The sequence below is a fragment of the Heterodontus francisci genome, chromosome 8 (assembly GCF_036365525.1).
Source record: "Heterodontus francisci isolate sHetFra1 chromosome 8, sHetFra1.hap1, whole genome shotgun sequence".
Classification (NCBI taxonomy): Eukaryota; Metazoa; Chordata; class Chondrichthyes; order Heterodontiformes; family Heterodontidae; genus Heterodontus; species Heterodontus francisci.
In genome coordinates this window covers 15581377-15592150 of record NC_090378.1, presented here as the reverse complement: position 1 = coordinate 15592150, position 10774 = coordinate 15581377, and the positions used below count along the sequence as shown (strand labels likewise).

At 45.5% G+C, this 10774-nt stretch overlaps 1 protein-coding gene across 5 annotated transcripts in view; it reads left to right on the top strand.

The window, feature by feature from the left end:
- The first annotated feature begins 568 nt into the window (after positions 1-568).
- Positions 569-10774, top strand: part of LOC137372651 (interferon-induced protein 44-like) — a 34104-nt gene continuing 23898 nt past the window's right edge. Inside the window, exons 1-4 of one of the 5 annotated variants that reach the window (XM_068036659.1) lie at positions 569-772; positions 3778-4272; positions 4369-4408; positions 7237-7432. In XM_068036659.1, the coding sequence (XP_067892760.1) occupies positions 3786-4272; positions 4369-4408; positions 7237-7432 (723 nt within the window). In that variant the 5' untranslated portion in view covers positions 569-772; positions 3778-3785. The other 4 variants (XM_068036661.1, XM_068036657.1, XM_068036660.1 and 1 more) reach the window with 4 other exon arrangements.

Sequence of the window (10774 nt, the reverse complement as noted above, 5' to 3'; positions counted from 1 at the left end):
AACCACCCATTTTATACTAATCCTACACTAGGGCGGCACAGTGGCGCAGTGGTTAGCACCGCAGCCTCACAGCTCCAGGGACCCAGGTTCGATTCCGGGTACTGCCTGTGCGGAGTTTGCAAGTTCTCCCTGTGTCTGCGTGGGTTTTCTCCGGGTGCTCCGGTTTCCTCCCACAAGCCAAAAGACTTGCAGGTTGATAGGTAAATTGGCCATTATAAATTGTCACTAGTATAGGTAGGCGGTAGGGAAATATAGGGACAGGTGGGGATGTTTGGTAGGAATATGGGATTAGTGTAGGATTAGTATAAATGGGTGGTTGATGTTCAGCACAGACTCGGTGGGCCGAAGGGCCTGTTTCAGTGCTGTATCTCTAATCTAATCTAATCTAATTCCATATTCCTACCACATCCCCACCTGTCCCTATATTTCCCTACCACCTACCTATACTAGGGGCAATTGCCAATTTACCTATCAACCTGCAAGTCTTTGGCTTGTGGGAGGAAACCAGAGCACCCGGAGGAAACCCACGCAGACACAGGGAGAGTTTGCAAACTCCACACAGGCAGTACCCGGAATTGAACCTGGGTCGCTGGAGCTGTGAGGCTGCGGTGCTAACCACTGCGCCGTCCCTTTTGTTCTATGATAAATCGGAAAGGTTACTATTTTGATGTGATTTGAAAAATCTGCAGATTGTTCCAAGAGTGTATTCATATTTATAGGGGACGACTATATTCAAGAACGTGAAGAGTCTTTCAGCTCGCATTCTCAGCAGGTTGTTAATTTCAAATTCATGGTTTCGTTTTGCGGGAAATGAAACTGAAACTAACACTGAGTCTCAGTCCGCCAGGAGTTTGGATTGACAACAACAGTTTAAAGCTTGCTGTCCGTGGTTAATCACTATTAGGTATAACATTCTGTTTCTGAGATCAGGTTTTGACACTCAGTGGTTTTGGTTCGTGTTACTTTTTTTTCTGTAGTTGTGGGATAGACCACGTTCCATCTGTTACTCTTGGTGAGAGTAGATGGTTCCGTGCATTAAGTAATTGGACTAATTTTATTGTAGAGACATCTCGCAGGACAATTTAAGGGGTGAGTATTCTGAGATCATTTCTCTGATAAGAGACGGGCCAAACGCTGGTTATGCAAGAGTTTTTTTTATTTATGAATATTATGGAGCAATGGTAGGTAAAGAGAATTGAGGTGGAGATCAGTCTTGACCTAATAAATGGGGGGGAGAGGCTGAAGGGTTGAATGGCCTATACGTGTTCCTATGTTCCCTGGAGATGAGGAAGGTGAGAGGACCTAATTGTGGTGTGTAAAGTAATTAATTGAAAGGGTATATATATTCAATAAGGTTGATTTTCCTCCCTGCTGCATCTTACAAATTAGGGATGTAACAGGATACTCTATTAGGCAGGTCAATTTTGTCTAAATTTTGCCCATTGTATGCCCAGTCCAGTTTTGTGCCAGGTATTGGGGAGGCTGGGTTTTTCCATTTGAAACTTAATTATTGTATTAGATTGAAGCTCAAGTCATTTTGATGTTGAAATGATTTTGCAGTTTCTGACAGTTGCTGCTGACACTCAAACATGATTGATGAAGTATTTGGCGATGATTTTAAAAAATCGGTCTTGCGATGTGGGTGACGTGGCAAGGTCACATTCTTTATCCAAAGTTAAGCAACTGTTGGTAATGAGCTGCCTTCTTAACTCAGTGCAGTTCTTGTGCTGAACATGTTCCTACAGTGTTGTTAAGTACTGTTAAGATTTCAAGAATGTTGACCCAGTCATGATGAAGAATTGGTGATCTATGTTCAAGTCAGACGAGTGATTTCCTGAGGACCAGAGTGCTAGAAACCAGCAAGGGTGCAAAACTAAAAAGCACGAGGAAATGAGGAAGCACTGATAATTAAAGCGAGAATGGTAGAGAAATTTAATATAAGGTTCACCAGTGACTTCAAGACACTGGGAACAGAGCTGGGATGAATTTCCTTGCCAGGCGATTTGCTAGTACTATTGGGAACAGTTTAAACTAACTTGGCAGGGGTATGGGAACCAGGAGGAAATATCAGAGAGGAATACCAAGGTGCACAGAATACAGAGTGAGATAGCTAGCACTAGAGTAGGGAATAGTAAGTCAATAGGTGGGGTCAGAATAAGGCAGAAAGTAATAAAGTCTAAACCACGATGAATGCATGGAGTGTTGCTCATTAGATTGGTGAGTTACAGATGCAGATTGACATGTGGAAATATGATGTTGTGGCTATAACAGAGACCTGGCTCAAAAAAGAGCAGGACTGGGTGTTAAATATTCCTAGATGCAAGGTGTTCAGGAAAGATAGGAAAGGGGAAAAGGGAGGGAGGGGTGGCAATATTGATTAAGGAGAGCATTGCAGTGCTGGAGAAAAGGGATGTCCCAGAGGGGTTGAGGACAGAATCAATTTGGCTGGAGCTAAGGAACAAAAAAGGTGCGGTTACATTGCTCGGTGTTGTTTATAGGCCACCAGCTAGTGGGAAGGGCGTGGAGGAACAAATTTGTAAGGAAATTACAGAGAGGTGCAAAAATTATAGGGTAGTTATAATGGGGGACTTTAATTATCCAAACATAGACTGGAATACTAATAGAGTAAAGGGCAGTGAGGGGCAAGAGTTCCGAGAGTGTGTCCAAGAAAATTTTCTACAGCAGTATGATTTTAATCCAATGAGAAAAGAGGCACTGCTAGACCTGGTTCTTGGGAATGAGGTGGGCCAAGTGGATCAAGTGTCCGTAGGAGAACATTTAGAGGATAGTGATCATTGTATCATAAGGTTTTGGCTGACATGGAAAAGGACAAAGAGCGATCCAGAATAAGATTAATTAACTGGGGGAAAGCCAACTTCAATGGGCTTAAGTACGGATCTGGGATGAATAAATTGCAGTCAAAGGTTGGCAGGAAAAACAGTAACTGAACAATGGGCTACCTTGAAAGAAGAGATAGTTCGGGCACAGTCAAGGTATATTCCTTCGAAGGGGAAAGGTAGGGTAAACAAATCCAGAGCTCCCTGGATGACAAAAGAGATAGAGATCAAGGTAAAGAAGAAGTGTGCTTGCAACAGATGCCAGGTAGAAAATACTATTGAGAAGCGGGAAGGGGCGGGAGGGGGGAAGAGGGGGGCGGGTGGGAGGGAATGGGGGGGCGGTGGGGGAAGGGGGGGCGGGAGGGAGAGAAGAGGGGAGGGGCGGGAGGGGGTGAAGAGGCAAGGGGCAGGAGGGGGGGAAGAGGGAAGGGGGGAAGAGGGAAGGGGCGGAAGGGGGGAAGAGGGAAGGGGCGGGAGGGGGAGGAGGGAAAGGGGCGGGGAAGAGAGAAGGGGCGGGAGGGGGGAAGAGGGAGGGGGCGGGAGGGATGAGGAGGGAAGGGGCGGGAGGGGAGGAAGAGGGTAGGGGCGGGGGGGGGGAAGTGGGAAGGGTGTGGGGGGGGGAGGGAAGGGGCGGGGGGGCAAGAGGGAAGGGGCGGGGGGGCAAGAGAGAAGGGGCGGGAGGGGGGAAGAGGGAAGGGGCGGGAGGGGGAAGGGGGGGGGAAGGGGGGGGGAAGAGGGAAGGGGCGGGAGGGAGGAAGAGGGGGAAGAGGGAAGGGGCGGGGAGGAGGGGTGGGGGTAGAGTGACGGGTGGAGGGAATGCGGGGGTTGGGATTTAATGTCCCGTACAGAATCTGCCGGATTTTGTGCATTAAGTTCTTTTATTTTCTGGGCAACCTAAAATCAATCCATTTAAAATAGATTTGAATCAAATGTTTTCCAGGTTTCGGTATGCCTTTGGTAAAGTCTCGACTCACAACAGAAAATCAGAAGCGATTGTCCCAACTTCTGGGAAAAGTAAACCTACATTTACTTTACAAAGCGAGTGTCCATGGTTTCTATGCCAAATCTTTCCACGATAAATGTGATAATCAAGGACCAACATTAACTGTCGGTTACAACAAGTCGGGTTTCATTTTTGGAGGTTACACAACAGCAGATTTTGATAGTTGTGGTAGAGTAGTGGATAACCAGGCTTTTCTCTTTCGACTAACTCCCAGTGTGTTGGGAGGAAAGTCATTAAAGTTTGCAGTTAAACCAGATGCTACTGCCGTTGTCAATAATTCAGATAACGGTCCCAATTTCGGAAACAGTCTTCTGTTTCTGCTTAACGACAACACCCTCACGTGCAATCTTGGTCAGTCCTACAGTTTCGATAAGAGCGAACTTTTTGGCAACGACGTCAATCTTGTCGAATGTGAAGTTTACCGAGTGGAAGGTGAGGACTTCTTCATTTTCCCAGCAATGGTTATGAAATGAGGCGCAGTTACACAATTGTTACTAAATTTGACTTCTATTTACCTGTGTTTTCCAGAGTTAAGAACTCCATGGAGAAACATAACATGGACAACAAAGTAAGTTTCTTAATGGGCATTTCTGTTTAATTAATGGGTGAAAAAGTAATTTTTAAAAACTGAGACGAAATAAATGTAAACCCTCAAAGGGTGTTTTAAAAGCTTAACTTTTCATTCTTTACTTTCTGTTTTTGTGCTTGGGCTCAGAACCCATTTTGATGTAGTGAGATTAGGTTGAAGTTGATCATTTTCTGATTTATCTTTGCTAGTTTTCTCCTTCCTTCTCCTGAAGGTACAATTCCAGAGGTGCCAGTCACTTCCCTCACCCCCAAGGCAGCACATTCAGAGTGCATGCCAACCAACAGTCCCATATTTCCGTCTGGTTGTGAACTGGCTGCGCCCAGCACCTCTAGTTGAACATACGCCCGCTCTTGGCAGACTTGCTGCAGATTAAAGTTGTGATGCCTTTTTAGTCTGACTGCATTAATTTCACTTTTCATTTCCTTCTGGATGGAATTGATCTTCAATTTCTTTTCCTGCTTTTAATTTTTTTAGTGATTGTTTTATTCCTATAGAATCATAAGAATTTTTATAGCAAATCAATTATTGCCAATCACACCTACGCTGCCTCTCTGAAAGAACTACCCATTTACTGTCGTCCCAATCCCCTGCCATCCTCCCACAGCCTTTTAAAAAATTATTTTTGAAATATGCATTTACTTCCTGTTTCGGGTCAAGCATTCAATATGATAACAACCGCCTGCTTAAAAGAAATCTTTTAATTTCTGGCCTCCTATGTGCAGGGGCAGGGAGGTGTCTTACATTTATAAAGTTCTTTTTGCTGAAAGGCCCAGAGAAGGGTGAAGGAACATGCTGTAGTACGCCCGGCCTCCCCCAGAAACCATGGCTACAATACCACAATGTCTCAAAGGTTGTGGGCAAAAGACGACGCAGAAAAAGTCAATGACAGCAACGTCGTTGACAAAACATGTCTATAAGAAACAAATTTCTTGCATTTATATAAAGGCTTTCATGAACATAGGACATCCCAAAGCACTTCATAGGCAATGAAGCACTTTTGAAAGGTAGTCAATGTTGGAGTGTATGAAATAGGCAGCCAATTTGCACCAGGGAGAACTCCACTGCTTTTCTTTGAATGGGATCTTTCACGTCCACCTGAGAGGGCAAATGGAGCCTCAAGTTAACACCTCATCAAAAGGGTGACATCTCAAATGCTGCAGCACTCCCTCGTACTGTACTGAAGAGTCTTGTGCTCAAGTCTCTGGAATGGGCTTAAACCCACAACTGTTTGTACCAGGTGATGAATAGCTTAATCTAGAACCGTAGAAAAGTATGGCACAGAAAGAAGCCATTCAGCCCATCGTGTCTGCGCCGATTGAAAAAAACTAGCTGCCCAATCTAACCCCACCTTCTAGCACCTGGTCCATAGCCTTGCACGTTACAGCACTTCAGGTGCAGGTCCAGGTATCTTTTAAATGAGTTGAGGGTTTCTGCCTCCACCACCGAACTGGGGGCTAATTCCAGACACCCACTACTCTCTGAGTGAAAATGTTTTCCCTCATGTCCCCTCTAATCCTTGTACCAATCACCTTAGATCTGTCGCCCCTGGTAATGACCTCTCTGCTGGGGGAAACAGGTCCTTCCTGTCTACTCTATCTAGGCCCCTCATAATTTTATAATTAAATCACCCTTCAGCCTCCTCTGTTCTAAGGCAAACAACTCTAGCCTATCCAACCTTTCCTCATGGCTGCAATTTCCAGCCCTGGCAACATTCTTGCACATTTCCTCTGTACTCTCTCCAGAGCAATTATGTCATTCCTGTAATGTGGTGACCAGAACTGTACGCAATACTCCAGTTGTGGTCTTACCAGTGTTTTATACAGTTCCAGCATTGCATCCCTGCTTTTGTATTTTATACCTTGTCCGATGAAGGAAAACAGTCGCTATTCACAGACCTGAAATGTTAACTCTGCTTCTCTCTCCACAGATGCTGCCTGACCTGCTGAGTATTTCCACCACTTACTGTTTTTATTTCAAACATTCTACATGCCTTCTTCACCACTCTATCTACCTGTCCAGCCACATTCAGGGACCTGTGGATATGTACTCCAATGTCTCTTACTTCTTCTATCTCTCTCAATATCCTCCCGTTTATTGTGTATTCCCTCGTTTTGCTCTCCCCAAATGCAGTACCTCACACTTCTCCAGATTGAATTCCATTTGCCCACTCAATCAAACCATTGATATCATCCTTAAGTCTACCGCTATCCTCTTCACTATCAACAACATGGCCAATTTCTGTGTCATCTGCAAATTTCCTAATCATGCCTCCCACATTTAAGTCCAAATCATTAATATATACCACAAACAGCAAGGGACCCAACACTGAGCCCTGTGAAATGCCACTGGAAACCGCTTTCCATGTGCAAAAACATCTGTTGACTACCCTTTGTTTCCTATCACTGAGCCACTTCAGTCCTTAAAGACATTGCTGGAAGCCACTTATCATTTTTTGGAGAATCTCTTCTGGGGGGAACCAAATGTGCAACACTTGGCCTCACAAAATCTCTGGGCTTTGTAGGCCATCAGAGGCCTCTCTCAGGTTTGCCTCCTCTCCCTCCACCCCATCTCTGGTGGACGACCAGCGCAAGGGAGCTGGCTGATTTCCTTCCCTCCCAGAACCAGCCATAAGTCTTCCCAATGTTAGGCCATTCTTGGTTGGCAATTAAAATCTCCCCATTGGAATAATGCTGCTATCGTTATTAAGCAGTGCATCGTTCAACTCACTGTGAGTAACGCTAAGGGAGACCTGTTAGTTAGATGATAAAAATAATGATCTTCAGTAATATAAATGTTCTTGCTAACAGGAGAAGACAAGAGCTGATGGACTACATCAGGAACTATAAGCCATATGGAAGCTCTGCGTCAAAGGCACGTGTTTTATTAATTGGACCAATCGGAGGAGGAAAGACTAGCTTCATCAACTCTGCCAATTCGGTTTTCCGTGGTCATGTCACCAGTCGATGTTTGGCTGGAAGTGGAACAACAAGCTCGACAACAATGGTAAATCTAGACGTGCAGTCAGAAGGGTTTTGTTTTTCTTGTCAATGTGTTTAGCCCCCTTTCGTCCCTTGCTGAGTTATTGTTCTATGGGCTCATGCACCCTTTGATACACCGTTCATTATGTGTAAACATTGACAGCAAGCATTGGGAGGCTAAGTCCAACAATGCCAATACACAACATCTGTGCCCTGGATGCTGGACAAGAGTGACAATGCTGGAGTTTTACCCTCCCCAGTATGGTCACATTGTGACCATAGTGCCATTACTGCACAGACTGGCGAATACATCTGACTGTTCCTGGCCTGAATAGCTCAGGCGCTCATGAGTTGAACTCCTTGAGTCACCGAGTAAGTTCAGGTTGTTTTATAGAATGAGAATTACTTAGAATACTGCGTACATTTCTGGTTGCCACAGTGCAGAAAGTATATTGCAGCTACTGAAAGCATACACTGATTTCAAACTCCATCTCAATTCATGATAATCTCTCTCCTCTGAGTTCACTGCCCTGCCAACCTCCCTATATCTCTCCCTTCATATTAACTCCCCTACCCATTTTCACTCTACCTCACTATCTCACCACTCCCATCGTATCAATTACCAATAAGGCATATCTGATTACTTCCTCGTATCTCTCTTCTCACATACCCCTTCCCCCTCTGAACCCCATTACTTTCTGTGTATATCACTAGAACCCCACCAATCACTTACAACTGCACTTTCAAATCCCCAACTGTTTAACCTTTGGCCCTCCATTCAACACAATATTTCTGCAGTTACTGACCTGCTCAGTCACACCCTTACTTCACCTTTGATGTTTTTGTCCCCTTGAAAACCATTGATGGAATTTTATCATAACCGATCTGCATGCAATGGGTCGGGAACCTGTTGGTTCTGTTAGTGGGCTTCGGCATGGCTCTTTAACTCAGCTATGGCATTAGCATCCCACTTCTGGGTTTCCTGACCAATCACAGAGAATGGGCGTGATGACAACCCGCACTCTGCCAACAAAGGCTGTCTATTTAAAGGAAACCCTGCAGGGGTCAGAATGGATACAGGAAACCTTGCTCATGAAGGCTGGTGGAGGCAAGGACATGAAAGGAAGATGTGGGATGGCTGCTCCACTAGTTCTCTGACTCTTCCCTGGAGGTCATGCTGGAGGCAGTGAGGGCCGTATGTGGTGTGCTGTTTCTACTGGAAGGGAGGAAGAGGCCATCCACCTGAACGAAACAGGTATGGTTGGTAGTCTCAGAGGCTGTGAGCAGGAGGTCTGTGGTGCCCCGTACCTGGAGACAGTGTTGGAAAAGGTTTAATAATTCCATTAGGCTAGGAAAGGGGAGTTTTTTTATTTCATGGGATGTGGGCGTCACTGGCAAGGCCAGCATTTATTACACATCCCTAATTGCCTTGAGAAGGTGGTGGTGAGCCGCCTTCTTGAACAGCTATAGTCCATGTGGTGTGGGTACAACTACAATGCTGTTAGGGACGGAGTTCCAGGATTTTGACCCAATGACAGTGAAGAAATGGTGATACAGTTCCAAGTCAGGATGGGGTGGGTCTTCCCGGTGGTGGTGTACCCTTGCGTCTGCTGCCCTTCCAGGTGGTAGCGGTCACGGGTTTGGAAGGTGCTTTCGAAGGAGTCTTGATGAATTGCTGCAGTGCATCTTTTAGATGCTACACACTGCTGCCACTGGAGATGGTGATGGAGGAAGTGAATGTTTAAGGTGGTAGATGGGGTACCGATCAAGCGCGCTAATTTGCCTTAGGTGGTGTCGAGCTTATTGAGTGTTATTGGAGCTGCACTCATCCAGGCAAGTGGACAGTATTCCATCACACTCCTGACTTGTGTCTCAACAACAAGCAGTGGGATTCCTTGTGATTTATGAAGACTCCTGGCTAATCTGAGGATGCCTTGATTGTCACATGTGGGCAATTAATGACTCCCTACAACTGTAGGATTCCAGCCACTGCAGCGAAACCGATAACCCTCTGTGTTTGACTGGCCTCATTCATGGAAAAGTAGAGATAAGTGACAGCCTTGGAAACCAAGGCATTGGTGACCTGGGAGATGCACTAATGGGCAGCAGAATGAGCTCCTGGAGATGTCACCAGCAGATCTCAGAAAGGAGCTGGAGGGGAAGAAATTTAGGGTTGTAGTGACCTTATTGGCTGTGCTCACCTGGCCATCTTGGAAGGAAGTCTTGTTCCAGGAGGCTGCAGATGTCAGCAATGACCTGCTGCAAAAGCCTCAGCCATCTGAGGCACTGTCATGTTGAGGAAAATCAACCTCTGTCCACATACCCTGTGCTGGGGGCATTCCCTCCTTTGATCTGGAGCTCTGTGTCCATCCCCTCTGTCTTGCAGAATGGCATGTGGCTGCGGAGAGGGCAGCTGTTGTTAGTGTAATTCGTGCTCCTGGTACTGTGAGTGCTGTAGCTGTTTGCATGGCTTGTTGTGCTGCTGCTGTTGATGTGGCTACTTCTGTCACTCCTCATCAGTGATCCATTGTGCTGCTGCGTAACTTGTTGACTGTACAGTAATTGTGTGTTTCGTTGTATTCAGGTGGTGGGCATTAACTGGGGATTGGCTCCTATATATAGCAGCAGACTGAACTCATAATGATAACAAAAAATGCTGGAAATAGTCAGCAGGTCAGGCAGCGTCTGTGGAGAGAGAAACAGAGTTAACATCAATGACCTTTCAGCAGAATGGGCAAATAAATATAATAGGTTTTAAGCAAGTAAAATGGGGGAGGGTGGAAAAAGGACAAAAGGGAGAGTTATATTAAGAGTGGAAGACAGGAGAGATTAAATGAAGAAGAGTTGGTGGTGCAGGGCCAAAGGGAGTGGTAATAGGGCAAGAAAATAAACAAAGAAACAAAAGGTGTGTCTAGAGGAGGTGTGAATGGCCAAATGATGAACAGTTGCCAACCAAAATCAAAAAACAAATGAAAACCAAGAGTAAGACGGACAGGCAAAGAAAAGGAAACAAAATGAGGGCACAGATTACGGTCCAAAATGATCAAACTCAGTGTTGAGTTCGGAAGGCTGTAAAGTGCTTTATTGAAAGGTTTCTCAAGCTTGTATTGAGCTTCATTATAACACTGCAGGAGGCTGAGGGCAGAGAGTTCAGCGTGAGAGCATGGTGGAGAATTGAACTAACAGGCGATTGGAAGCTTGGGGTCATGCTTGCAGCCTGACGAAGGTGTTCTGCAAAGCGATGACCCAATCTGCGTTTGGGGTCTCCCCATTGTAGAGCAGACCACATTGTGAGCAGCAAATATAGTAAATTGAAATAAGTACACGTAAATCGCTGTTTCACCTGAAAGAAATGTTTGGGGCCTTG